General features: G+C 49.0%; 2 protein-coding genes across 2 annotated transcripts in view; both read left to right on the top strand.

The window, feature by feature from the left end:
* Positions 1-23,434: 23,434 nt before the first annotated feature.
* SRARP (steroid receptor associated and regulated protein) overlaps positions 23,435-27,501 on the top strand; it is a 165,151-nt gene continuing 161,084 nt past the window's right edge. The window contains exon 1 of the mRNA XM_050789694.1: positions 23,435-23,444. The gene's annotated coding sequence lies outside the window, so the exon portion shown is untranslated. The remainder of the gene's footprint in view (positions 23,445-27,501) is intronic.
* SPEN (spen family transcriptional repressor) overlaps positions 23,551-27,501 on the top strand; it is a 98,048-nt gene continuing 94,097 nt past the window's right edge. Inside the window, exon 1 of the mRNA XM_050789575.1 lies at positions 23,551-23,924. Within this exon, the coding sequence (XP_050645532.1) occupies positions 23,842-23,924 (83 nt within the window). The 5' untranslated portion in view covers positions 23,551-23,841. The remainder of the gene's footprint in view (positions 23,925-27,501) is intronic.

A 27,501-nucleotide genomic window follows, 5' to 3' on the forward strand; every position in this document is an offset into this window, starting at 1 on the left:
GTCTTGAACTCCTGACCTCAAGTGATCTGCCTGCCTCGGCCTCCCACAGTGCTGGGACTACAGGTGTGAGCCACCCTGCTAGGCCACCTACTCCATTTTCTTGACTTCCTGGACACCACCCTTTCCTGGTTATCCTCCAACCTAACTGGTTGTTCCTTCTCATCCTGCTTTGCAAACCTTATTCTCAGACCTTTTAACAGTGGAGTGCCGCAGGGCTTCCTTGATCCTATTTCCTTCTATATTTACATTGGTGATCTCATCCAGTTTGAGGCTTTTAAATGCTACCTATAGGATAACTCTCTCACATACAAATATACATAATATACAAAAAGGGCATATATAAAAATATACATCTCCAGAGCTTCCTCCTAAATCAAGACCCACATATCCAATAGCCCACCAGCATCTCCATTTGATATCTAATAAACACCTCAAATTGATCATGCCCAAACTGAACTTCTGATCTTCTCCTGCAGAACTGTTCTATCCAGTCCTCCTTCATTACAAACTCTTTTAGTTGCCCAGGTCAAAAAATGTTTTGGCTCATCCTTGACTCTTCTTTTTATCAATCCCAGGTTCAATCTACCAGAAAGTCTGCTTGGATTTACTGTTAAAATATATCCAGGGCCTTGTGGCTCACACCTGTAATCCCAGCACTTTGGGAGGTCAGGAATTCAAGACCTGCTTGACCAACATGGTGAAACCCCGTCTCTACTAAAAAATACAAAAATTAGCTGGGTGTGGTGGCACAGCTGTGTAATCACAGCTACTCCGAGGCTGAGACAGGAGAATCGCTTGAACCTGGGAGGCGGAGGTTGCAGTGAGCCAAGATCGCACTACTGCACTCCAGGCTCAGTGACAGAGGGAGACTCCATCTCAAAAACAATTAGCCAGGCAGTAGTAGCGCATGCCTGCTGTCCCAGCTACTGAGGAGGCTGAAGCAGGAGAATCGCTTGAGCCTGGGAGGCGGAGGTTGCAGTGAGCCGAGATTGCACTACTGCACTCCAGTCTCACAGTCTCAGTGACACAGACCCTGTTTCAAAAAAAAAAAAAAAGGCCAGGCGCAGTGGCTCTCGCCTGTAATCCCTGCACTTTGGGAGGCTGAGGTGGGCAGATCACCTGAGGTCAGGAGTTCGAGACCAGCCTGGCTAATATGGTGAAACCCCATCTCTACTAAAAATACAAAAATTAGCTGGGCGTGGTGGCGGGTACCTGTAGTCCCAGCTACTCGGGAGTCTGGGGCAGAATAGCTTGAATCTGGGAGGCAGAGGTTGCAGTGAGCGGAGATCATGACACTGCACTCCAGCCTGGGCAACAGAGTGAGACTCTGTCTCAAACAAAACAAAACAAAACACAAAAATTAGCCCAGTGTGGTGGCATGTGCCTGTAATCCCAGTTCCCCAGGAGGCTGAGGCAGGAGAATTGCTGGAACCCGGGAGGCAGAGGCTGCAGTGAGCTGAGATCACACCACTGCATTCCACCTTGGGTGACAGAGCAAGACTCCATTTGAAGAAAACAAACAATCTCTCTCTCTCTCTCCAGGATACATTTTGGTCATTAAAGCCACCTTCACTTGGATTATTGATATGGCCAATTCATTCGGCTCCTGCTTCTACCCTGGGCCTCTCTTTTTTTTTTTTTTTTTTTTTTGAGACAGAGTCTCGCTCTGTCACCCAGGCTGGAGTGCAGTGGTCGGATCTCAGCTCACTGCAAGCTCTGCCTCCCGGGTTTATGCCATTCTCCTGCCTCAGCCTTCCGAGTAGCCAGGACCACAAGTGCCCGCCACCTCGCCCGGCTAGTTTTTTTTTTTGTATTTTTTAGTAGAGACGGGGTTTCACCGTGTTAGCCAGGATGGTCTTGATCTCCTGACCTTGTGATCCACCCGTCTCGGCCTCCCAAAGTGCTGGGATTACAGGCTTGAGCCACCGCGCCCAGCCTTTCCTTTTTTTTTTTTTTTGAGACGGACTCTTGCTCTGTTGCCCAGGCTGGAGTGCAGTGGCGCAATCTCAGCTCACTGCAAGCTCCGCCTCCAGGGTTCATCCATTCTCCCCACTCAGCCTCCGGAGTAGCTGGGACTACAGGCCCCCTCCACCACGCCCGGGTAATTTTATTTTTGTACTTTTAGTAGAGATGGGGCTTCACCGTGTTAGCCAGGATGGTCTTGATCTCCTGACCTCGTGATCTGCCTGCCTTGGCCTCCCAAAGTGTTGGGATTACAGGCGTGAGCCACTGCACCCAGCCCAGGGCCTCTTATTTTCAATATTTTGGGTAATCCTTCTAAAACCTGTCATATCATTAAAAACCATAAAAACCTATTACAGTTTACCAGGTTCTATAGATCTGCCCCACACACTCCTCTGACTCTTTGACTTTCATCCTATAGCCCCGTCTTGACCATTCTATTTTTTTTGAGACAGGGTCTTACTGTCACCCAGGCTGGAGTGCAGTGGCTCAATCAAGGCTCACTGCAGCCTCAAATCACTTTCCAGGCTCAAGCAATTCTCCCACCCAAGTAGCTGGGACCACAGGTACACGCCACCACACCTGGGTAACTTTTATAAATTTTTTGTAGAGACAGGGTTTCACCATGCTGCTCAGGTTGGAGTGCACTGATGCAATCATAGCTCACTGTAACCTCAAACTCCCAGGCACAAGCAATCCTCCTGCCTCAGCATCCCAAGTAGCTGGGACTAAAGGCCCACAACACCACGCCCAGGTAATTGTAACATTTTGAAGAGACTAGTCTCCCTATGTTGCACAGGTTGACCTGGAACTCTTGGCCTCAAGCAGTCTTCTCACCTCTGCCTCCCAAAGTGCTGGGATCACAGGCATGAGCCATGAGCCACCACGCCCAGCTATGACCATTCTATTTCAACCTTACTGATTTCCTTCCTCTATTTCATATGTGCCAGTCATGCTTGCTCCTCCCTGAAGGTCTTTTCATTTACAATTCCCTCTGCAGTCTCTTCTCTAGATATCCACAATTTGCTCCCTTAGCTCCTGCAAATCTTCATTCATAAATTACCTCTTTGTTGGGGCACCATGTCACACCCCTGTAATACTAGCACTCTGGGGAGCTGAAGCGGGAAGATCACTTGAGCCAAAGAGTTAGAGGCTGCAGTGAACTAGGATTACACCACTGCATTTCAGTTGGGGTGACAGCGAGACCCCCTTCTCTACAAAAGTACAAATAAAAGTAAAACCATCTCCTTCTTGAGGCCCATCCTAACCACCTCATTTAAAATTGCAAGACTTGCTTCATCTCTATTATTCTTCACTGTTATTTTCACTGTAACACTTGCCACTTCTATTATTTAATTTCCTTATTGTCTGTCTCCCTTCTCCTCCACCAGGGTAAGCTCCATGAGAACAGGGATCTTGGCTTTGTTTTTATTCAGTGATGTACCTAAACACCTGGGATAGGCTCTGGCACATTGATGCTCAAAAATTGTTAAACAAGTAAATTAAAATCCTGACTTTTCAGAGTCTTTTTGATATATTGTCTAACTAGGCCACTTATACCATGATGCCAACATGATAAATCTACAGGTTCGTATAATCTGCACACTTGTCAGGACAGAATTTTGCTTTGGGGATGACCATTTTGTACTCTGGCAGGACAAACAAACGTTAGGTGTCCCCGGAGCATCGTTTACTTTTATAGATGTGTTTCTATTTTTCTTCTTTTTTTTTGAGATGGAGTCTCACTTTGTCGCCCGGGCTGGAGTGCAGTGGCATGATCTTGGTTCATTGCAACCTCTGTCCTCCCCGGTTCAAGCGATTCTCCTGCCTCAGCCTCCTGAGTAGCTGGGACTATAGGTGCGTGCCAGCACACTTGACTAATTTTTATGTTTTTTAGTAGAGACAGGGTTTCACCATGTTGGTCACATGGGTCTGGATCTCCTGACTTTGTGATCCGCCTGTCTCGGCCTCCCAAAGCGCTGGGATTACAGTTGTGAGCCACCGTGCCTGGCCATGTTTCTCTTTTTCTAAGAAACATACTGTTGCTGCAAGGATTTGTTCTTTGAACTCCAATACTTCTGAAGTACAGGGAAGCATTTTATAACCAAATTTCTGAATGTTTTGCCTCAAAGGAGAAAAAATTATTACACTATGTGGGAGTGCTAACTGCTGCCAAAAATATTTTGAAGGACTTCCCGTATTACTAAAGTCTCTAAAGAGCTTAATTTATCTTTACCAGGAACAAGTTATTGCTGTTTTAAATTCTCTCCTATTCCAGATTTTGTCATAAGAAGCTGTTCTTTCCTTGAACAATGGATTAAAAAAAAAGAAGAAGAAAAGAACAAATCCAAAGGTATGGGCAAAACAGGCCTAGCCCACACCATTTACCTTTTTTTTTTTTTTTTGAGACAGAGTCTTGCTGTGTCACCCAGGCTGGAGTGCAGTGGCGTGATCTTGGCTCACTGCAAGCTCCGGCTCCCAGGTTCACGCCATTCTCCTGCCTCAGCCTCCCAAGTAGCTGGGACTACAGGTGCCCGCCACCACACCCGGCTAATCTTTTTTTGTATTTTTAGTAGAGACGGAGTTTCACCGTGTTAGCCAGAATGGTCTCTATCTCCTGACCTTGTGATCCGCCTGCCTTGGCCTCCCAAAGTGCTGGGATTACAGGCGTTGAGCCACCATGCCCGGCCCAGCCCACACCATTTCTATTCTGCATTGACTGTCTTAAAAATCTGGGTGTAATCAAAGTTTTGGTTAACATCTACCATCTTTTTTTTTTTTTTTTTTGAGACGGAGTCTTGCTCTGTCGCCCAGGCTGGAGTGCAGTGGCGCGATCTCGGCTCACTGCAAGCTCCACCTCCCGGGTTCATGCCATTCTCCTGCCTCAGCCTCCTGAGTAGCTGGGACTACAGGCGCCCGCTACCGCGCCCGGCTAATTTTTTGTATTTTTAGTAGAGACGGGGTTTCACCGTGGTCTCGATCTCCTGACCTTGTGATCCGCCCGCCTCGGCCTCCCAAAGTGCTGGGATTACAGGCGTGAGCCACCGCGCCCGGCACATCTACCATCTTTTAGGGAACACAAATGTGGTACAAATTAATTCAGACACCTCAGTTTTAGAGTAAGAAAGAAAAACTACACGAACAATGAACTGGCAATTCTGGAATTCACTAGTCCGGATCTAGCTTGACAAACACAAATGAGATCCAGGACTACATAAACAAAGGCCTTTTCACCTCTGGGGCAGATCATGAGATTGCCGTGACTGAAAATCTGTTTATTTGAACATGGTTCTCTGTATACTTAAAGTTCACTAGTTCCAACAGTGTTTGGGGTTTTTCGGTTTAGGAAGCTAGTCTTGAGGTCGATATGAGAATGGGGGAGGAGGTTAGCCCTGGATTTCTGTTCAACTGTTTTGCAAATGTACACCATTGGTCATAAGGGAGATGTCAACATTGCAAACACCACTCATTGTTTAAGAAAATACAAAACAACACCATTTTTTTGTACAACAAAATGTTGTGTTTTCTGTGTTAAATGTAATGGTTAAAGGTATAAAGTATGTGTTTTGTTTGTTTGTTTGTTTTTTGAGAAAGTCTCGCTCTGTAGCCCAGGCTGGAGAGCAGTGGCACGATCTCGGCTCACTGCAAGCTCCGCCTCCCGGGTTCACGCCATTCTCCTGCCTCAGCCTGAGTAGCTGGTACCACAGGCGCCCGCCACCACGCCGAGCCACTGTGCCCGGCCTAAAGTATGTGTTTTATTAAAAAAAAAAAAAAAAAAATGAACCCCAGGAATTAGGACTGCTTAAACAGATCCTTCTAGTCTGTTCAAGTGCTGGGCAATCATTCTTCGATTCTAAACTGCCCAGCTAATTAGAGCTATAATAATTTGCTTATCAGGCTACTGTAACAGATTCCAAATTTCCAATAAAACTAATAGCTTTATACTATTTCATTTTCGTTGTGCAGACAAAAAAGAAAAAAAATGACTATAGCATTAACAACAACAAAAAATTCTGTAAGCTCTCACCGCCAAAAGGAAGGACAGGCCAGGCGCGGTGCCTCACGCCTGTAATCTCAACACTTTGAGAGGATCTCTTGAGGATCTCTTGAGCCTAGACGCTCAAGACCAGCCGGGGCAACATGGTGACACCCCGTCTCTACAAAAAGTTAAAAAATTAGCCGGGCGCGGTGGCTTATGTCTGTAATCCCAGCACTTTGGGAGGTCAAGGCGGACGGATCACTAGGTCAGGAGACCGAGACCATCCTGGCCAACATGGTGAAACCCCCTCTCTACTGAAAATACAAAAATTCGCCTGGCGTGGTGAGGCGTGCCTGTAATCCCAGGTACTCCGGAGGCTGAGGCAGGAGAATTGCTTGAAACGGGGAGGCGGAAGTTACAGTGAGCCTAGATCGTGCCACTGCACTCCAGCCTAGGGGCAGAGACTCCTTCTCAAAAAAACAAAAAACAAAAAAACCCAGCATGGTGGTTCGCACCTATTGTCTCAGCTATTCAGGAGGCTGAGGTAGGAGGATAACCTGAGCCCAGGGAGGTCGAGGCTGCAGTGAGCTGTGATTTCGCCATTCCACAAGACAGAGTGAGACCTTGTCTCAAAAAAAAAAAAAGAAAAGAAAAGAAAAGAAAAAGACAGTTGATGTCAACAGACATAGTATAAAAATTTAAAGCTCTATGCAGTGCTTTTGGTCATCATGAAACTAAATTATTTGGAATCCAAAAGCCTCTTCTCAGATACTTATTTCATCTGGAAGCCACCAAATCCTGATCGATTCCGTCAACAACAGATGTTTTTTACATTTTCATGCCATCATTATAAGCTTTACCTCCTACTGCTGAAACAAATAACTTCCTATAATTACACATAGTAATAAAATAAAAAAACTATGGCAGCTGAGATGCCAATAGATTTGAGCCAAAAAGGGCTGGCTCTTTTATGAACTCACGCTGTGGTGAAGAAAAACAAACTTAAAACACACACACACACACACACACACACACACACACACACACACACCCACCCCACCTTGCAAGAAAGCAAACGGGGAAGACAAATTTAGCAGCAGTTCTCTTGAATTTCCTGGCTTTGTTGATTTCGAACCACAACGTTAGCAATAAAACACCAAGACTCACATTTAAATACTTATTTTGAAATCAGAAAAACAATAGCTCTTTCAGGATTTGAAATGGCGCTTGAAAGCACACAATAGATTCTATTGGGTCAATGTATTATTTACATACGCATCTGAGACTTCAAAAAGAAGTTAAATGGGAGATGTTCTCAACAGGCAGAAATAAGATATTCCAATCTATTGTTCAAGTTTATGGCTCAGATATAAATAATGGGCTATAAACCCGTATCTGGAAAACAGTTGCGCAGTGCGTGCTTCATGGCCAGCCAATGAAAAGCAACGTCTCATTCTACTCGGTCTTCCAGCACGTCAAAAGACATCCCACCCTTTTTTTTTTTTTTTTTTTTTTTTTCCCCCAAAGAAGCCAACCTCTGGGGACACCGGGTTTTAGCACCTTTGTGAGGCCTCCGGGCAGCACAGGAAGCTCTAAGGGGCACGCTCTGCAGTTGAGCTATTTGCAGAACGCCATGATCGCTCAAAGCCCAGCACGCGCAAGGGTGTGCTACTGGCACCAGCACAAGGCTTTAGACAGCCACTTCCCACGGCTGAGTTCTAGCCATCCCCTCTTTAAAACGTGTTCCCTCCACCCTGCAAGGGTGGGGTGAGAAATTCACTTTGGAAAGGCTTGCAGGGCGGAAGAGTCCGCCTTGCGGACGCCCCGGCCGCGCTTCAAGGTTCACACGCCGCATGGCCACTCGAACGCAGCCCGGTTTCGAGGCAGTCAGCGGTCGAGACTGGGGCCTCAAGCCAAGAAGGAAAGAACAAAGGGGCCGCGTTCGCCCGCCGCCCCGGGGGAAGGCCCGGGCGCGCCCGCCGTTCCGCCCATACCCCGCCCCTCGGCCGCGCGAAATGGCGGCGACCGCACCACAAAATGGCAGTCGCTCGGCCGCGGAGAGGCACCTGCTAGATGCCGTGGCTTCCTCCCCCGGCCTGGCCCCGCGAGCGCCAACGTCGTTCTACCCGCCCAGGCGCCCCAGTCTTCCCACGCCGCCCCGCCCAGGGCGCCCGGCGTCCCCTGCGACCGCGTCCGGGGCCGCCAACAACGCGGCGCCTTTGTGCGGGCGCACGCTACCTTTACTCGGCCACACGGGCCCTTCTCGGGGGCTTTCCTTAAAGGGGAAACGGCTGGAAGCGACGGAACACCGCCGCCCAGGTCGCCCCTCAGACTCGGGGTTACTACGGTTTCCCCACACTCGCAGCGTTAGCGTCAGGCCACCAAAGTGAAGAAGGGCGGGGAAGAGACCACGGAGCCCGAGAGGAGGGAAAACCTAGAAAAAATTAGTGAAAGACGCCCCCAACCCAATGCTTCGGCGGCCACGCTGAGTCCTAACGTACTGAGCCCACTCGAGGGGGCCCGTGCGCGGAGGCGGCTCCAAAGGGTGGGTTTCGGCTTTCTTTCCACCTCGCAAACGTCCAGTGGGCGCTCTACGCTTCTCATGGCTACCCCCTGCCCTCTCCCCATGCTGAGGAATCTCGGGGACTAAGCAGTGGCAGAGGGAGGAGCGGCTGCCACGGTCCCTATGCTTTTTCCCAGGCACGAGGGTCTCAGTGGACTTGGGCTCTGTTTGGGCCGTGGCTCGAAGGTTGGAGGTGTGGCGGTGTGCTTGGGGTTTTTCGCTTTTTTTCAAACGCTTGCTTCCTTGCGCTCCCCACCCCGCAGCGTCCCTTTGGCTCCGTCTTTCCAGAAACTTCTCACAGAAACTCGGCAAAAAGCCTCCGACTTCGCTACCGCTTTCCTCTTCGCGCATGCGCGAGACGCCGGGCGGAAAGCCCGGGGCGCGCCGGAGTGTGAGAGTGGTGCGTGAGCGCGCGCGCGCTCGCCGTGCGGGGGCGGTTCTCTCTCACAAAGAAGGGAAAGGGTTCCCCCTCCCCCCAACATTCCGTCCCCGCGCAAGCGCGTCGGAGCCACTTCCTTGGCCTTTGAGGGAAGCGGGAGGGGTCGTCCCAAAGCGCGCTAGTCGTGGTTCCGCGCGCCTGCGCCCGTGGTCGTTTTCATCTCCCTGTGTTGTCACCGAGTCTTTGATGTGAAGTGCGTCTGAACAGCTCGCTTGTGCCCGACCCACTTTTTCCTCAAGGCCCATTCGCGGCAACTAGCTTCTTGTGGGGTTATGGATTCTGTACTCTGAGTTTCCGGGAGATTAGTCTCCCCTTTGCGCCCCGGGAATGAGGCTGCCTTCCACCCCTGCCTGCGCCATGTTTGGAACGGCTCTTGAGTGGAGCCGTGTGGAGTGTGGTGGAGTCTTCTCGAAACGGGAAAACAGTCCTGACCCAAGGCCTGGGTGGTGCCCCGACCGGCTTACGTTAGGCACTGCGTGGAATGTTTGCTCACTAAACCCAAAGAAAGGTGTCTTTTTTTTTTTCTTTTTTTGACACGGAGTCTCACTCTTGTTACCCAGGCTGGAGTGCAGTGGTGCAGTCTCCGCTCGCTGCAACCTCCGCCTCTCGGGTTCAAGCCATTCTCTTGCCTCAGCCTCCCATGTTGCTGGGCGGCGGCCAATACGCTCGGGTAATTTTTGTATGTTTAGTAGAGACGGGGTTTCACCATGTTGGTCAGGCTTGTCTCGACCTCCTGACCTCAGTTGATCTGCCCACCTTGGCCTCCCAAAGTGCTGGGATTACAGGCTTGAGCCACCCCGCCCGGCTTTCCTCCCATCTGGCCCCCCGCTGGGAGTTGGGTTCTGGCTGTGTTCCCCACGCTGCTTTGGAACTCCTGACGTCAAGAGATCCTTCCGCCTGGGCTTCCAAAGTGTTGAGATTACAGGTGTGAGCCGCCATGCCCGGCCTTTTTTAAAAAAAATAATTAAAATGGTCTTAAAAGGTGTCATTTTCATTGGAACGGGGTGGGGCTCCTAGTGCCCGCCACAGTCCTCCGCTCAGGCCGGCGGGGCGGGCCCTGGGCTCAGGCTAGGTGCGTGGGTGTAGAGGGCCTAGGCCGCAGCTGCTTCTCCCTCTGCCGAATTGAGCTGGGCGGTGGTAACCATAGTGACCGCACTTGCTCTTCGTTCAGTGCCTCCCCTCCCTCTTGTCCTTTAGGAGTGTGGTGGAAATTATTGCTGGGGTTTTGGGTTCTTCAAAATACAAAAAGCCAAACCAAAACGAAAAAAACCCTCTTGTGTAATCAACTTCCCCTGTGTGCAAAGTTCGGGGAACCCGGGCGGCTTGCCTCTGCCTCGCGCCTGCGCGCTCTCCTTGCCAGGCTGCCCGGTCAAGGACCCTCGCGTCCCTGCTGGCATAGCCACTTCCCTAGATGTATTGTCTTGTGACGCACCCCCAAGTCCCTGTAGGTGCAAGGCTTTAAAAAAGAGAGCTTGTTCGAGAAGAAAGCACATCGGGGGCTCTTAGAGGCCAGCGTGGACGCCACAATCGGGGGGCGAGCCGCGCGGCGACCCTACGGCTCTCGTGAGGTGCTGACTCGGGGCGGATGCGCGTGCACCACTGACTGCGCCAGCCCGGGGTCGGGCCGAGGCAGTGCGGTGGGCGGAGCCGCCCCGTAGCCCCTAACAAAGGGCGAGCTCATTGCCGGGTGGGAACTGTGAGTTGGTGCCAGAGTCCTATGAACTCAGTATATGAAACGTGTCTAGAGAGTGTTGAAGTACCAGCAAGCAATAGAATTCTGACAAGGCTGTAATTTGAGGCTTGGAAATGACCAGCTTAAGTGTCTCTTGAATTCGTAGAATTTCTGTTATAGATTCTATCTTAACATAATTTATGCTTAATAAAGTCTTTAAAATCGGCGTTCCTACGGTAATTATACTACTGACTACTAAATAAGAGGAAGAAAATTTGTGGTGTGTATGTTTTATAATTTGAAATAGGCATCATATCAAAGTTCTTTTGTGCTAATAGGATCCTGGAGATGGATTTATTTTATTTATTTATTTAGAGACAGAGTCTCTGTGTCGCCTAGGCTGGAGTACAGTGGCACGAACAGAACTCACTGCAGCCTTGACCTCCTGGGCTCAAGGGATTCACCCACCTGCAGGCGCACCACTACACCTGGCTAATTTTTAAATTTTTTGTAGAGACAGGGGTCTTGCCTTGTTGTCCAAGTTGGTCTGGAACTCCTGGGCTCAAGTGATCCTCCCACATCAGCCTCCCAAAATGTTGGGGTTACAGGCGTGACCCACCGGTTTGGGCCTGTTTGAATTATTTACTTCAAACTACAGCCAGGTGTCTGAGAGGAGCAGCAGGGGAGCCTCAAACAAATCTGCTGAAAATTTCCATCCATATGTAATAAGCTACTAAACACGATTTATTTGGTATTGTTTTTGAGATTTCATCAAATGCAGTTTGATAGCCTTCTCTGAATTAATCAGAAATTTTGGCCGGTTGTGGTGGTTCACGCCTGTAATCCCAGCACTTTGGGAGGCTGAGGCAGGGGATCACTTGAGGTCAGGAGTTTGAGACCAGCCTGGCCAACAAGGTGAAATCCCGTCTCTGCTAAAAATACAAAAATTAGCCGGGCATGGTGGCCGGCGCCTGTAATCCCAGCTACTGGGGAGGCTGAGGCACGAGAATGGGTTGAACCCAGGACGGGGAGGTTGCGGGGAGGTTGCAGGGAGCCGAGATTGTGAAGCTACACTCCAGACAGGGCGACGGGGAGACTCCGTCAAAAAAAGAAAACAGAAGTCTTGATTTGCGTTATTTACATTCTGCTTGTGTCTTGCTGTTGTAGAAGTTACAATCTCCTAGACCTGGGTGTTTTGGCTAATGTGATGATCACTTATGGTGAAACAGTTAAGCTTTTTGATAATGATTACCAGTAGGGTCTTAAAAGGTTGAATGAGGGCCTGACACCATGGCATTTGCCTGTAGTCCGGTGGTTGGAGCGGGAGGATCCCTTGAGCCCAGGAGTTTGACGTTGCAGTGAGCAATGATCCTACCCCTGCACTCTAGCGGGAGTGACAGAACGACAACCTCTAAAAAAAAGTTAAATAAAATCTCTGAATTAACAGAGAGAGTAATAACATTTTGTTCATGTGGGATTTGTTAATATAATAAATATGTTAATTTAATGCAGTCAACTATCAACATTTCAGGGGAACCCTCAACTAAAGTGACCCAGATGCTAACTTCCAAAAGTCATTTATTTTATTTTTTATTTTTTTGAGATGCAATTTTGCTTTTCTTGCGTAGGCTAGAGTACAATGGGGTGATTTCGGCTCACTGCAACCTCCGCCTCTGAGGTTCAAGCGATTCTTCTGCCTCAGCCTACTAAGTAGCTGGGATTATAAGCATGCACCACTGGGCCTGGCTAATTTTATAGTTTTAGTAGAGACGGAGTTTCTCCATATTGGTCAGGCGGGTCTCAAACTCCCTACCTCAGGTGATCCACCTGCCTCGGCCTCCCAAAGTGATGGGATTACAGGCGTGGGCCACCAGGGTGGCCCAAGTCATTTTATTATAACGTTTTTGTTTCAGATTATAAAAGCAATACCTGACAGGGCTTGGTGGCTCATTTCTATAATCCCAGCACTTTGGGAGGCTGAGGCTGGAGGATCACTTGAGACCAGGAGTTTCAGACCACCCTGGGCAATATGGTCAGACACTGTCTCTTTTAAAAAGGAAAAAAACTTAGGGTGCCGTGCCCACTGGCTCACGCCTGTAATCCTGGCACTTTGGGAGGCTGAGACAGGTGGATCATGAGGTCAGGAAATCAAGACCATCCTGGCCAACATGACGAAACCCCATCTCTACTAAAAATACAAAAATTAGCCGGGTGTGGTGGCGTGCCCCTGTAGTCCCAGCTACTCAGGAGGCTGAGGCAGGAGAATCCCTTGACCCCAGGAGGCGGAGATTGCAGTGAGCCAAGATTGCGCCACTGCACTCCAGTCTGGGTGACAGAGTGAGACATGGTCTCAAAAAAAAAAAAAAAAAAAAAAAAAAGCCAGGTGTGGTGGCATGGGCCTGTGGTCCCGGCTACTCAGGAGGCTAAGGCTGGAGGATTGCTTAAGCCCAGGAGGTTGAGGCTGCAGTAAGAGGTGATCACACCACTGCACTCCAGCCTGGGAAATAGAGCAACCCTATGTCAAAGAATAATAAAATACGGTAAAAGTAATACCAGTTAACCAAAGAAAAATTTAGAAAATATAGAGGAGGCCGGACGCGGTGGCTCACGCCCGTAATCCCAGCACTTTGGGAGGCCAAGGCGGGCAGATCACGAGGTTAGGAGATAGAGACTATCCTGGCTAACACGGTGAAACCCCGTCTCTACTAAAAATATAAAAAATCAGCTGGGTGTGGTGGTGGGCGCCTGTAGTCCCAGCTACTGGGGAGGCTGAGGCAGGAGAATGGTGTGAACCTGGGAGGCGGAGCTTGCAGTGAGCCGAGATCACGCCACTGTACTCCAGCCTGGGTGACAGAGCAAGACTCTGTCTCAAAAAAAAAAAAAAAAGAAAATATAGAGGAATACATTTTTTTTTTTGACAGAGTCTTGCTCTTTTGCCCAGGCTGGAGTGCAGTAGTTTGAGCTCGTCTCACTGGAGCCATTGCCTCCCTGGTTCAAGTGATTATCCTGCCTCAGCCTCCCGAGTAGCTGGGACTACAGGCATTCGCCACCAAGCCCGGCTAATATTTTGTATTTTAAGTAGAGATGGGGTTTCACCGTTAGCCAGGATGGTCTCGATCTCCTGACCTCGTGATCCGCTGGTCTCGGCCTCCCAAAGTGCTGGGATTACAGATGTGAGCCACCGCGCCAGGCACTTTTTTTTTTTTTTTTCCGAGATGGAGTCTTGCTCTGTCGCCCAGGCTGGAGTGCATTGGCATGATCTCGGCTCACTGCAACCTCCGCCTCCCAGGTTCAAGTGATTCTCCTGCCTAAGCCTCCCAAGTATCTGGGATTAGAGGAATACGCCACCATGCCTGGCTATTTTTTTTTTTTTTTTTTTCTGAGACAGAGTCTTGTTCTGTTGCCCAAGCTGGAGTCCAGTGGTGCAGTCTTGGCTCACTGCCACCTCTGCCTCCTGGGTTCAATCAATTCTCCTGCCTCAGCAGCCCCCCCAAGTAGCTGGGATTACAGGCATGAGCCACCGCACCTGGCCTTAATTTTTATATTCTTATTAGAGACGGGGTTTCCCCATGTTGGCCAGGCTGGTTCAAACTCTTGACCTCGTGTTCCATCCACTTCGACTTCCCAAAGTGTTGGGATTACAGGTGTGAGCCACCGCGCCCGGCCCTAATTTTTGTATTTTTAGTAGAGACGGGGTTTCACCATGTTGGCCAGGTTGGTCTCAAACTCCTGACCTCAGGTGATCCACTGGCCTCAGCCTCCCAAAGTACTGTGATTACAGGCATGAGCCACTGCTCCCAGCCAGGAATAAAATTTTTTTAAAAAATTCAAATTCTACCACATAGGCATTAACCATGATTAACATTTGCAAATACCCAAATACCTTTCCAGTCTGTTTTCCACTCAATTACACAAATATTGGTAAATTGCATTAATAATTCTTGGTATTAAGTATATTACCAGTATTTCCTCATAGAGGGAAAAATGTTACTTTTATCAACTTTCCAGGAATAAACAATTGTAGAAACTTAGGAACTGAGTTAAAAATATATCAGCCAGTATATTCATTTCTGAAAAACTAAAAATAACATGGAATACATTATTTAGCTTTATTTAACATGGAATAAATTTTTTATTTAGAGGGTTGAACAGTAAAGTACCTCATTAAGTTTTTTTTTTTTTTTTTTGAGACGGAGTCTCGCTCTGTCGCCCAGGCTGGAGTGCAGTGGTGCGATCTCGGCTCACTGCAAGCTCCGCCTCCCAGGTTCACGCCATTCTCCCACCTCAGCCTCTCGAGCAGCTGGGACTACAGGCGCCCACCACACGCCCGGCTAGTTTTTTGTATTTTTAGTAGAGACGGGGTTTCACCGTGTTAGCCAGGATGGTCTTGATCTCCTGACCTCGTGATCCGCCTGCCTCGGCCTCCCAAAGTGCTGGGATTACAGGCGTGAGCCACTGCACCCGGCCTAAGTATTTTTTTTAGGCGGAGTCAGCTCTGTTGCCCAGGCTGAAGTACAGTGGTGCAATCTTGGCTCACTGCAATCTCTTCCTCCCAGGTTCAAGTGATTCTCCTGCCTCAGCCTCCTGAGTAGCTGGGATTACAGGCATGTGCCATGATGCCCAGCTAATTTTTGTATTTTCAGTAGAGACGGGATTTCACTATGTTGGCCAGGCTAGTCTCGAACTCTTGACCTCAGGTGATCCACCTGTCTCAGCCTCCCAAAGTGCTGGGGTTACAGGCGTGAGCCACCGTGCCTGGCTCTGTTATGAAGTATTAGCTTGCTTAAAGAATGGATCTAGGCTGGGTGCAGTGGCTCACACCTATAATCCCAGCACTTTGGGAGGCCAAGGTGGGCAGATCCCTTGAGTTTGGGAGTTCGAGAGCAACCTGGGCAATATGGAGAAGCCACTACAAAAAAATACCAACAACAATTAACTGGGCCTGGTGGTGTGTGCCTGTAGACTCTGCTACTAAGTGGGAGGATGGCCTGATCCTGGGAGGTGGAGGTTGCCGTGAGCTAAGATTGCACCACTGTACTCCACCTGGGCAGTAGAGGGAGACCCTGTCTCAAAAACAACAACAAAAAAGAACTAGAGGACTAGCTAGCTAATACTGTTCACTTTTTTGGAGTTCTGATAATTTATTTACGTATTTATTTAGAGATGGAGTTTTGCTCTTGTTGCCCAGGCTGGAGTGCAATGGCGCGATCTCGGCTCACTGCAACCTCCTCCTCCCCTGCCTCCTGGGTTCAGGCAATTCTCCTGCCTCAGCCTTCCAAGTAGCTGGGATTACAGGCATGCGCCACCATGCCCAGCTAATTTTGCATTTTAAGTAGAGACGAGGTTTCTCCGTGTTGGTCAGGCTCATCTCAAACTCCTGACCTCAGGTGATCCGCCCACCATGGCCTCCCAAAGTGCTGGGATTCCAGGCATGAGCCACTGCGTCTGGCGGAGTTCTGATAATTTATTGACAGTTTCACCAGAGTGACCTTACTGTATCAACATAAGTCTGTTAATAAACTGGTCTATCTCCATTTGAGCCTCAGAAATAGCAAGATGTTAGGCTGGGCGCTGTGGCTCACACCTGTAATCCCAGCACTTTGGGAGGCCAAGGCGGGTGGATCACCAGAGGTCAGGAGTTCGAGACCATCCTGACCAATATGCTGAAACCCCATCTCTACTAAAAATACAAAAAAATTAGCTGGGCATGGTGGCATGCCCCGGTAGTCCCAGCTACTTTGGAGGCTGAGATCGGAGAATTGCTAGAATCCAGGAGGCGGAGGTTGCAATGAGCCGAGATTGCACCACTGTACTCCAGCCTAGGAACACAGCGAGAGTCCATCTCAAAAAAAAAAAAAAAAAAAAAAAAAAAGCAAGATGTCAAACACCCTTGGATAATATTACAGTGGTGGTGTTGTGTTTTATTTTCTGTTATTTTGGGGAAAAAACTTGGCTCTAATAGTAAGGGTTTGTTGGTATTGTCAAATTCTCATGTGGTTGGGGCTTTGTTCATTTTATAGCTAGCTAATATAATTTTATTTTATTGTATTTACTTATTTTTTGAGACGCAGTCTCACTCTGTCGCCCAGACTAGAATGCAGTGGCATGATCTTGGCTCATTGCAACCTCCCCCTCCTGGCTTCAAGCAATTGTCTGTCTCAGCCTCCCGAGTAGCTGGGATTACAAGTGCCTGCTACCACACCTGGCTAATTTTTTTTGTATGTTTAGTAGAGAGCAGGTTTCACCATCTTGGCCAAGCTGGTCTTGAACTCCTGACCTCGTGATCCACCCGCCTGGACCTCCCAAAGTGCTAGGATTACAGACAAGAGTCATCGCGCCTGGCCAGTTAATATAATTTTATATGATGCCTTTAAGAAGAAATGTGCAGGTGGATCTCCTGAGGTCAGGAGTTCCACACCAGCCTAGCCAACATGGTGAAATCCTGTCTCTACTAAAACTACAAAAATTAGCTGGGCATGGTGGTGTGCACCTTAGTCCCACCTACTAGGGAGTTGGAGGTGGGAGCATCAGGTGAATCTGGGAGGCGAAGGTTGCAGTGAGCTGAGATGGCACCATTGTACTCCAGCCTGGGCGACAGAGCAAGACTCCGTCTCAAAAGAAACAAAGAAGAAATACTTTTTATATATATTTTATATATATATATGTTTTTTATATTTTGGGCTGGGTACAGTGGCTCACATTTGTAATTCCAGCACTTTGGAAGGCCTAGGCAGGTGGATCACTTGAGGTCAGTGTTTCAGGATCAGCCTGGCCAACATGGGAAAACCCCATCTCTACTAAAAACACAAAAATTAGCCAGGCGTGGTAGCAGACACCTGTAGTCCCAGCTACTCAGGAGACTGAAGCACAAGAATCTCTTTGAACCTGGAAGGCGGAGGGTGAAGTGAGCTGAGATCGTGCCACTGCACTCCAGCCTGGGCAACACAGTAAGACTGTCTCAAAAAAAAAAATGCATATATATATATATATTTTTTTTTTTCTTCTTTTTTTTTGAGACGGAGTCTCGCTCTGTCACCCAGGCTGGAGCGCAGTGGCGCAATCTCGGCTCACTGCAACCTCTGCCTCCTGGGTTCACGCCATTCTCCTGCCTCAGCCTTCCGAGTAGCTGGGACTACAGGTGCTCGCCACTATGCCCGGCTAATTTTTTTTGTATTCTTTACTAGAGACAGGGTTTCACTGTGTTAGCCAGGATGGTCTCGATCTCCTGACCTCGTAATCCACCCGCCTCGGCCTCCCAAAGTGCTGGGATTACAGGCGTGAGCCACCATGTCTGGCCTTCTTCTTTTTTTTTTTTTGAGACAGTCTTGCTCTGTCGCCCAGGCTGGAGTGCAGTGGCATGAGCTAGGCTCACTGCAACCTCCGCCTCCCAGGTTCAAGCGATTCTCCTGCCTCAGCCTCCTGAGTAGCTGGGACTACAGGTGCATACCACCATGTCCGGCTAATTTTTTGTATTTTTAGTAGAGATGGGTTTTCACAGTGTTAGCCAGGATTGTCTGGATTTCTTGACCTTGTGATCGGCCTCCCAAAGTGCTGGGATTACAGGCGTGAGCCACTGGGCCTGGCCAAAATGCTCATATATATATATATATATATATTTTTTTTTTTTTTTTTTGAGGCGGAGTCTGGCACTCTTGCCCATACTGGAGTGCAGTGGCCCGATCTCGGCTCACTGCAAGCTCCGCCTCCTGGGTTCACGCCATTCTCCTGCCTCAGCCTCCCGAGTAGCTGGGACTACAGGCGCCCGCCACCTCGCCTGGCTAGTTTTTTTGTATTTTTTAGTAGAGACAGGGTTTCACCGTGTTAGCCAGGATGGTCTCGATCTCCTGACCTCGTGATCCGCCCGTCTCAGCCTCCCAAAGTGCTGGGATTACAGGCTTGAGCCACCGCGCCCGGCCCAAAATGCTTATATTTTAAGTGCATGTTTTCTCCTGAAACAGCTGAATTTTTTTTTCTTTTTCTCTTTTTGGAGACAGAGTTTTGCTCTTGTTGCCTAGCCTGGAGTGCAATGGCGTCATCTCGGCTTACCGCAACCTCCGCCTCCCAGGTTCAAGCTATTCTCCTTCCTGCCTCAGCCTCCTGAGTAGCTGGGGTTACAGGCATGCACCACCACCCCCGGCTAATTTTTGTATTTTTAGGAGAGACAGGGTTTCTCCATGTTGGTCAGGCTGGTCTTGAACTCCTGACCTCACCTCGGCCTCCCAAAGTGCTGGGATTACAGGTGTGAACCACTGTGCCTGGCCGAAACAGGTTAATTTTAATAGCTTGGGACCTGATTTGTAACCAAATTCTTGTTAAAATCTGATAACTATCGTGTCCTCCTGTTTAAATGGAGATATTATTTTACTACTCTACTGGCTGGGTTAGCATTCAAAGCCTGAGTTTGAGGCTCAGACGCTTTTTCCATCTGAGCTTTCATTACGCATGACTGAACTCTTTGAGCATGTCTAGCATGCTAAATACAGCAGCTCCTCACAGTGTGAAAAATAAAACCTGATTAAAAACAAATCTATTTTAATTCCGCTTTGCAAATGGCTCTGCTTTAATGTCAGCTTTCTGAATTATCTTTAATAATCAAATGAGGAAATTCGCTTCACCATCCATTTATCATAGATAAATCACAACTTACTTTTTGATCTTTTTCAATGAGCATCAATTATTGTTAAATTAAGAAAATCATCGGAGAATAACAGAGTGGGTTGCCTTTCTATTGAAAACATAACAAAGATACATGCTTTAACGAAGTTCTGCCCCTGTAAAGCTTTGTAACAGGAATACCAATGGAGAAAAGCTTTTCTGGTGTTTGATGCATTGTCAGCAAAAATGAAAAGCACTGAGAAAATCAAAAACTTGATTTGGGGCTAAGCAAAGGGCATGTACTTACCAGTTTTATTATTAAGAGCTTTTTTTTTTTTTTTGAGACGCTGTCTGGCTCTGTCGCCCAGGCTGGAGTGCAGTGGCTGGATCTCAGCTCACTGCAAGCTCTGCCTCCCGGGTTTACGCCATTCTCCTGCCTCAGCCTCCCGAGTAGCTGGGACTACAGGCGCCCGCCACCTTGCCTGGCTGGTTTTTTGTATTTTTTAGTAGAGACGGGGTTTTACAGTGTTAGCCAGGATGGTCTCGATCTCCTGACCTTATGATCTGCCCGTCTTGGCCTCCCAAAGTGCTGGCATTACAGGCTTGAGCCACCGCGCCCGGCCCCATTAAGAGCTTTTGCAATAGAAAAAGTCAACCAAAACAAAACAAAAAAGCAAGAAACTTCATACTTGACATGCAATCACTGTATCTTGATTTGACTACAGTACCTGGCTATAATGAGGAAATTGTTTTTTTTTTTTTTTTGAGACTGAGTCTCACTCTATCTCCCAGGCTGGAGTGCAGTAGCATGATCTTGGCTCACTGTAACCTCTGCCTTCCAGGTTCAAGCGATTGTCCTGCCTTGGCCTCCTGAGTAACTGGGATTACAGGCGAGTACCACCACGCCACACTAATTTTTGTATTTTTAGTAGAGGCCGGGTTTCACCATGTTGACCAGGCTGGTCTTGATTCCCTGGTCTTAGGTGATCCACCCGCCTCGGCCTCCCAAAGTGCTGGGATTACAGGCATGAGCCACTGTGCCCAGTCTGATAATGTGTTTTTTTAAAAATGCTTTTTTAGGCTGGGCATGGTGGCTCATGCCTGTAATCCCAGCACTTTGGGAGGCCGAGGCGGGCGGATCACAAGGTCAGGAGATCGAAACCATCCTGGCTAACATGGTGAAACCCCATCTCTACTAAAAATAAAATAAAAATTTAGCCAGGCGTGGTGGTGGGTGCCTATAGTCCCAGCTACTTGGGAGGCTGAGGCAGGAGAATGGCGTGAACCCAGGAGGCGGAGCTTGCAGTGAACTGAGATTGTGCCACTGTGTTCCAGCTTGGGTGACAGAGCGAGACTCTGTCTCAAAAAAAAACTTTTTCAGTTTCGCTCTTGTTGCTCAGGCTGGAGTGAGATGGCTTGATCTCGGCTCACTGCAACCTCTGCCTCCCGGGGTCAAGCGATTCTCCTGCCTCAGCCTCCCAAGTAGCTGGGAGTACAGGCACGTGCCACCACGCCCGGCTAATTTTTTATTTTAATTTTTTATTTTATTTTATTTTTATTAGAGATGGGGTTTTACCATGTTGGCTAGGCTGGTCTGGAACTCCTGACCTCAGGTGATCCGTCCATCTCAGCCTCCCAAAATGCTGGGATTACAGGTGTGAGCCACCTCACCTGGCTTTTTTTTTTTTTTTTTTTAATCATGATTTTAACAGAAGCCTGCATTCATGGTGAGATATGCCCTTTATTTCTCTAATTGCAAGACACTTTCCTGAATCCTCTTGTCAGTTGCACCTTTTAATACAATTGAGGTGACACTGTTCTTCATGGTGACTGTGTTCTTTATGGTGACACTGGTCTTTCCCAAGAAGTTTTAGGTAATTCAGAGTCTATCAGATTTTAAATGAGTAATTTACATCAGATTTTAAAATATGCTTCAAACATGGGTGCTTGTATTCAAATTCATGCTTTATAGAAAAATGCATATCAGTTCAACACTTGACTAACTGCAGCCACATTCACACTACTGAATAGTTCATGAGTTTAGGTCGTAGGGTGCTAGCCTGACTTTCCTCATGTGATAATTGTGACACAGAAATGGCCAGATGTAAAGAGTCAATTTTACTTTTTTTTTTTTTCTTTTTTTAAGAGAGGGGTTTCTCCTGTGTAGCTGAGGCTGGAGTGTTGGGGCTTTTCAAGGCACTATCATAGTGCACTAGAGCTTGGAACTCCTGGACTCAGGTGATGCTTCTGCCTTAGCCTTTCTAGTAGCTGAGAAAGCTACTAGAAATTGTACAAAGAAACAATTTAGTTATGCATAGGTGACCTGAGATATTAGTGCTATTGTTTATGGTGACAATATTTTCGAATTCAAGTAGTGTCATTTGTAAGTTGGTTTGTATTTAAGGAGACAATCCATGAGACCAAGTATTTAAAATTAGCCGGGTTGGTGGCTCATGCCTGTAATACCAGCACTTTGGAAGGCTGAGGGGGGCAGATCATGAGGTCAACAGATCGAGACCATCCTGGACAGCATGGTGAAACCCTGCCTCTACTAAAAGTAAAAAAATTACCTGGGCATGATGGTTCGTGCCTGTAGTCCCAGCTACTCGGGAGGCTGAGGCAGGAGAATTGCTTGAACCCAGGAGGTGGAGGTTGCAGTGAGCCGAGATGGTACCACTTCACTCCAGCCTGGTGACAGAGCAAGACTGCATCTCAAAAAAAAAAAAAAAAAATCTAGCTTGCACCTGAAGTAGCACACCTCTGGTATTTCTGTGGATATTTATTATAAACAATTTTATTTTTCTCTCAATATAGTTGCATTAATTTTATGGGTTTTCCTTTAATTTCTGTAAATTGGCCTTTATGTAAAAGTTCAACTGGCCGGGCATGGTGGCTCACGCCTGTAATCCCAGCACTTTGGGAGGCCAAGGTGGGCGGATCACCTGAGGTCAGGATTTTGAGACTAGCCTGGCCAACATGGTGAAGCCCTGTCTTTACTACAAATACAAAAAACTAGCCTGGTGTGGTGGTGCGCGCTTGTAATTCCAACTACTCGGAAGGCTGGGACAGGAGAATCGCTTGAATCCGGGAGGCGGAGGTTGCAGCGAGCTGAAAGTGCCATTGCACTCCAGCTTGGGTAACGAGTGAAAGTCCATCTCAAAAAAAGAAAAAAAAAGAAAGTTCAACTGCAGGTTTCAAAAGCTCTTAGGCCTGGAAAGGCCAGAGGTCTAATTCCTTTATCTGTTTGAATATTAAATTATGGTAAACCCTCTGAGGGGAACAATATTGGATTCCTAACTGTCTCATTTTCGTTTTATTCCTTGTATACCATAGCGATCAGCAAGGGTATCTTGCTAACGGTTTCGCAAGATCCTATATAAAAAAGTTGCTTAGGCCGGGTGCAGTGGCTCACGCCTATAATCCCAGCATTTTGGGAGGCTGAGGCGGGCAGAACACCTGAGGTCAGGAGTTCAAGACCAGTCTGGCCTACATGGTGAAACCCTGTTTCTAATAAAAATACAAAAATTAGCCAGTTGTGTTTGCGGGTGCCTGTAAATCCAGCTACTCGGGAGGATGAGGCAGGAGAATAGCTTGAGCCTGCGAGGCGGAGGTTGCAGTGAGCCGGGACCGTGCCACTGCACTCCAGCAGCCTGGGCAACAAAGCAAGACTCCGTATTTAAAAAAAAAAAAAAAAGTTGCTTCATGTTACAAGTCAGTGACTCTTGGATGGGATGCGTTTCCGAAGCCGTCGCTGTTCAGCAGGGCAGTGAAAAGGGCACCCTTTTAATGATCGCTTTCCCAAGCAGGCAGGGATCCAAGTGCCCGGAAACGCCGGGAGCTGGCCGCCGGGTGAGCGGAGGACGAAGGGGTCTGGCTTCTAGGGGACAGGCCTTGGCAGCCGCTTTGACGCGTAGCCCTGTGGAAACCAATTGCATTTCTCTTCATATCTTCCACCAGGCCAGGGCCTGGGGTTACCGCTGGAGGAGCTAAAGACCGCCCCTGCCTCCCCAGCCGCCCCTTGCCCGGCGCGGGAACCCGACGTAGAGCCCGCCAGGCGGCGGGACTCCACTAGCAGCTGCGCGCCTGCGCATGGGGCCGAGGGCGCTAGCGTTCCTTCCCCGCCAGGCGTTCCGCACTTCGTCGCCCGGCCGGCGCGCCTGCGCGCCAGCTGGGAGGAACTCAGCGTCTCCGCCAAGGCGGGCGGGAGGACGAGCGCGCGCCCGCGGCTAGGGGGAGGCGGTGCGGCGGCGGTAGGCGTGCCGCGCGCGCCGGTGGGAAGCGTCCGGCTGCCACAGCGCCAGCTCCGTCGTAGTCGCTGCCGCCAGTGTCCCGCTCGCCCCTCCTTCCGCTCCCCCGCCCGCCGCTGCCCGGGCGCATGCGCCGCCGGAGCGCGAGGGTCGGCTTCGGGTGTGTGGTGGCGGCAGAGCGGAGCTGCGAGGCCCGAGAGTCAGAACCTGGGGGAGAGGGATGGTCTCTGCACGAGGGGGAGCCGGAGGAGCCGCCGCCGCTGCCGACGCCACCGCCGCAGCCGCCGCCGCCGCCGCCCCGGCACCCGCCTCCCGGCGCTGACGGTCTCGTACGAAGCCGGCGAGGGGGAGCCAGCAGCGGCGGTCGCCGGCACGCCGCCCAGCATGGTCCGGGAAACCAGGCACCTCTGGGTGGGCAACTTACCCGAGAACGTGCGGGAAGAGAAGATCATCGAGCATTTCAAACGGTGAGTGACACGAGGCCCGCGGCCGCGCTTGCTCCTCGGGCGCCGCTTCTCGGCCCGGCCCGTTGCCGGCCCCTCCCGGAGCGCGGAGCTGGTGAGGAGGACCCCGGCCCGGACCCACGGGCTCTGTGGACCTCGTCAGCCGCTCGACCCGCGTCGCGGCGTTGGGCCTCGGGTGTCGGCGGTGCGGGCGGTCGAGCCGCGCCGCCTTCCAAGAGCCCGCGGGGCCCCGGCGGCCGCGTCCCTGACGAGGGAGGTGGCCGAGGCTCGGCCTCCACGCAGCCGGCGCCCCGGGGCTGCCCTCGCGTCGGCCCGGGAGCCGGTGGGAGCCGCGCTGGGCGGCGGGGTCGCGTCCTTGCGCGCTGTGCCCGGCCCGGAGCAGCCGGGACCCGAGCCCGCCCGACAGCCCGGTCCGGCGCCGCCACTCCGAGCCGCTCTGCGGGCGCTCGGCAATGTCTGACTTCGGGAGGGTTCCGTGCGAAGGGAAAGGCGGTGCGAAAACAGAAGTCGCAGTAGGTACTGTGGGCGCGTCACGGACCCGGAGAGACCACCTAGGACCTCTCCGGAGGATTTGCACCCTTGAAACTCACTGGGAATGGCAAACGTTTCTCGTTTTTGCGAGGCTCAGTGGAGAGTGGTGTGAAATAAGTTGGTGCGCCCGTTTGGGCTCCTTGGTCTCCGGCGGAGGAGACCGCGGACTCTGACAGGAGGTTGCCCGCCCCGGCGCCCGTAGCTTCGGGTCGCACTCCCCGGCCGCCCTAAGACCCTGGTGCCCCCCACCCCTGAATTCCCGAATCAAACCGTAAAACATTCCAAACCTTTTACGATGAGAAGATGTAGCTTAAAAAAAACAAAAAAACAAAAAACCTCCCCTGAATATTTTTGTGAATTATAAGTATAAATGTTGTCCTTGATACATCTTATTGAGTAGCATGTAGCGCGTTTTCTTTGTGAAATGCTTGTGTACCGTAACGGATAGGCCTCCGCATAAAACACTTATTAAAATGACGATTGGCTTGTACTTGGTGCAAATTCAGAGGGACCATAGCAAATCTGTGATTGTATTCGAAAATGACAGTTTATTCCGATATTTAAGACCCTGGAAGGTTTCAAGTTTGGCTTTTAATTTCCCTTACTATGTAGTGAGTGAAGGAAATTATGGAGCGTCCTCATTAATGAGTCACCCTGGGAAAAATAGATTGCGTCGCTCGCCTTGAGCCGCTTGGATAAGGAAATGGAAGCAGCGGCGGCGGAGCCTCCTGTCTTTTAAATGGAGGATCATTGATTGTGTTGGTGGTTGCTGTTACTGGGGCATTAAACCCTCGCCGCTGGAGCGCGCGTCTGCGCGTGTCCGCGTGTGAAAAGGAGCCGGGAATCGTGGGGCCATTCATAACCTGCTGGAGCTGTCCTCCGCAGGCCTGGGGGAGGTGCGCGCTTCCAGGGACTCTCCCGGTGTTTACTACGTTGTGCCTGAGAAACCAGGCGGGGGCGGGGGGAGGCAGGGAGCAAAAATTCACCTCTGTGCCCTAGGATGAAGGGGAGACCACAGGCTGGATTGGGAAGCAGATGGGAACTTTCTCTTCCTGGCGCTGCTCCACCCCTTACCCGCCTCCCACCTCCTGCCTGCTCCCTCAGTATCGTCAGTGTTTTGATGGAAAAATCATTTAGGTGCAGATTATTGGAGTGGAAAAACCACTTAGATGTGCTCACTTTAATCCCCTGCGGACTTTCTCTGTAGGTCTCTGCCTGGGAAATTCGTATGCACCGATGTGCAAGCACGTGCATTGCAGCATTCGCTCGCTCCTCAGTGTTATGTGCCCAGACGTGTCATTTCTCATTATGCAGATTCCAGAGACATTGCATGCCTATGGTGGGGAGTTTGGCCCCTCTGCAAGATGAGGGGGCAGAGAAGAAAGAAGAAATCGTCCCAGGCAGCTTTGGAAGGGTTCTTAGTGGACGGTGCTGCGGTCTGGCTTGTGTGAATGACTTTCTAAAATGGCGGCCAGGACCCACTTTATGTGGGAATCGGCAGAGCCGATCTCAGAATGCACAGAGGGAGGAGGGGCGGAGGATTCGAGCTGCCTTGGAAAGCGGCAGTCTGGAAGAACATTACTGTATTAAAAACGGCTTAGCTGGCACTTTGCTCACGACTGCATTCAAAGGAGTATCTTACCTATTGCAGAGTAAAAGCAGATGCTACTGATAAAAGCAGATTATTTTAAAACTAAGCAGATCATGTGTCCCTGGAATTCTTTTATTTTAAAGGTCTTTTTTTTTTTTTTCATTTTTAAACAAATCTAGTTCTTTAAATAGACAGTACATTTTTATGGGTTCAAAGCACGTGAAAGGTATACAGAGAAAAATCTCCACCTCTGACCCTGGGATTCCCAGTTCCCACACTTCCTCCCCTCATCCCCCAACATCCAGGTAATGTCTATTTCTGGTTTCTTGTTTATCTTTCTGCATGTACAAGAAATGTTCCTGCTGATCCAGCCGTGGAGCTAAATGGACCTTGTTTGGAGGAACTCAAGGCTTTTTATCCCTATTGTGGGATATATTTTGTAAAATGTGTGATTGCTACTGGGAGTAAAAATGAAATCTGAATAAGTGAAAAGAATAAAAAAGTAGTTGTACCAGAATGATGTCTCTGCAAGAAAATGAAATAGTATTCACTTCCGGTGTCTTGTAGAAATCAGAATGAGAAAAACCATGCAATACCTATATTAAAACTGAACTTTAAGTGCCTACTTTTACCCTTTTCCCCAGCTGATTACATTAATAACTGTTTTACAGGATTAAGAGGTGTACACTGGGAATACATTATGTAAAACGTTTTCAAGATGAATGTTCTCTTAACAGTGATTAGGCTTTTGTAGTAAGTGTTTGGATTTTACAAAAAGATTAAACCAGACAGCTTTGGGGACAGCTTAGAGACGTTTTAACAGAAAAAAGAGGTCAGTCAATTCTTTAAAAAATTTTTAAATTTATTTTTAAATTTACATTCTGATTAGTTGTTTTGTTTGTTTTTAAATGAACGGTAGATTGAGAGGAGGATGGTGATTTGGCTCCCCCCCAGTGCCAAAGAAAGACCAAATCCTTAAAACATAATCAGAACGTTTACAAAAATTGGCTTTTCTTTTCTTGCAATAATAATAGATCTGTTGTTATTTTTACAGTTTTCAGTTTGCTGATTTAAAAAAATTAAATGAGAACTATTTCTGAATCGGGTTTTAGTTAACAAAGATTCATTACAGGGGCACAATAGAGAAAGCCCTTTCCTTTGTACGTTAGCTGGGTTGAAGGGGGAAGGGAGGAGTTATACAACAATTGATTCCTGTCTTTTAGTTATGAGAGGGAGAGGTGTGTGCAAAGGCGACTCCTTGAATTGGAATGAGCAAATGAATAAACCCTTAAAATATTTAAAATCTTTATCTTTTCAGATTTTAAGTATGTTGCGAATTTATGTTTTTCCCATCCATCTCCAGTTTCAGAGACTAGGTTAAAGATTATGCAGAGGTGAAGTGAGGTAGCCCCTCGTGTAAAAATACTGTTTTAGAGGCTGGGCGCGGTGGCTCACGCC

The sequence above is a fragment of the Macaca thibetana genome, chromosome 1 (genome assembly GCF_024542745.1).
Source record: "Macaca thibetana thibetana isolate TM-01 chromosome 1, ASM2454274v1, whole genome shotgun sequence".
NCBI lineage: Eukaryota > Metazoa > Chordata > Mammalia > Primates > Cercopithecidae > Macaca > Macaca thibetana.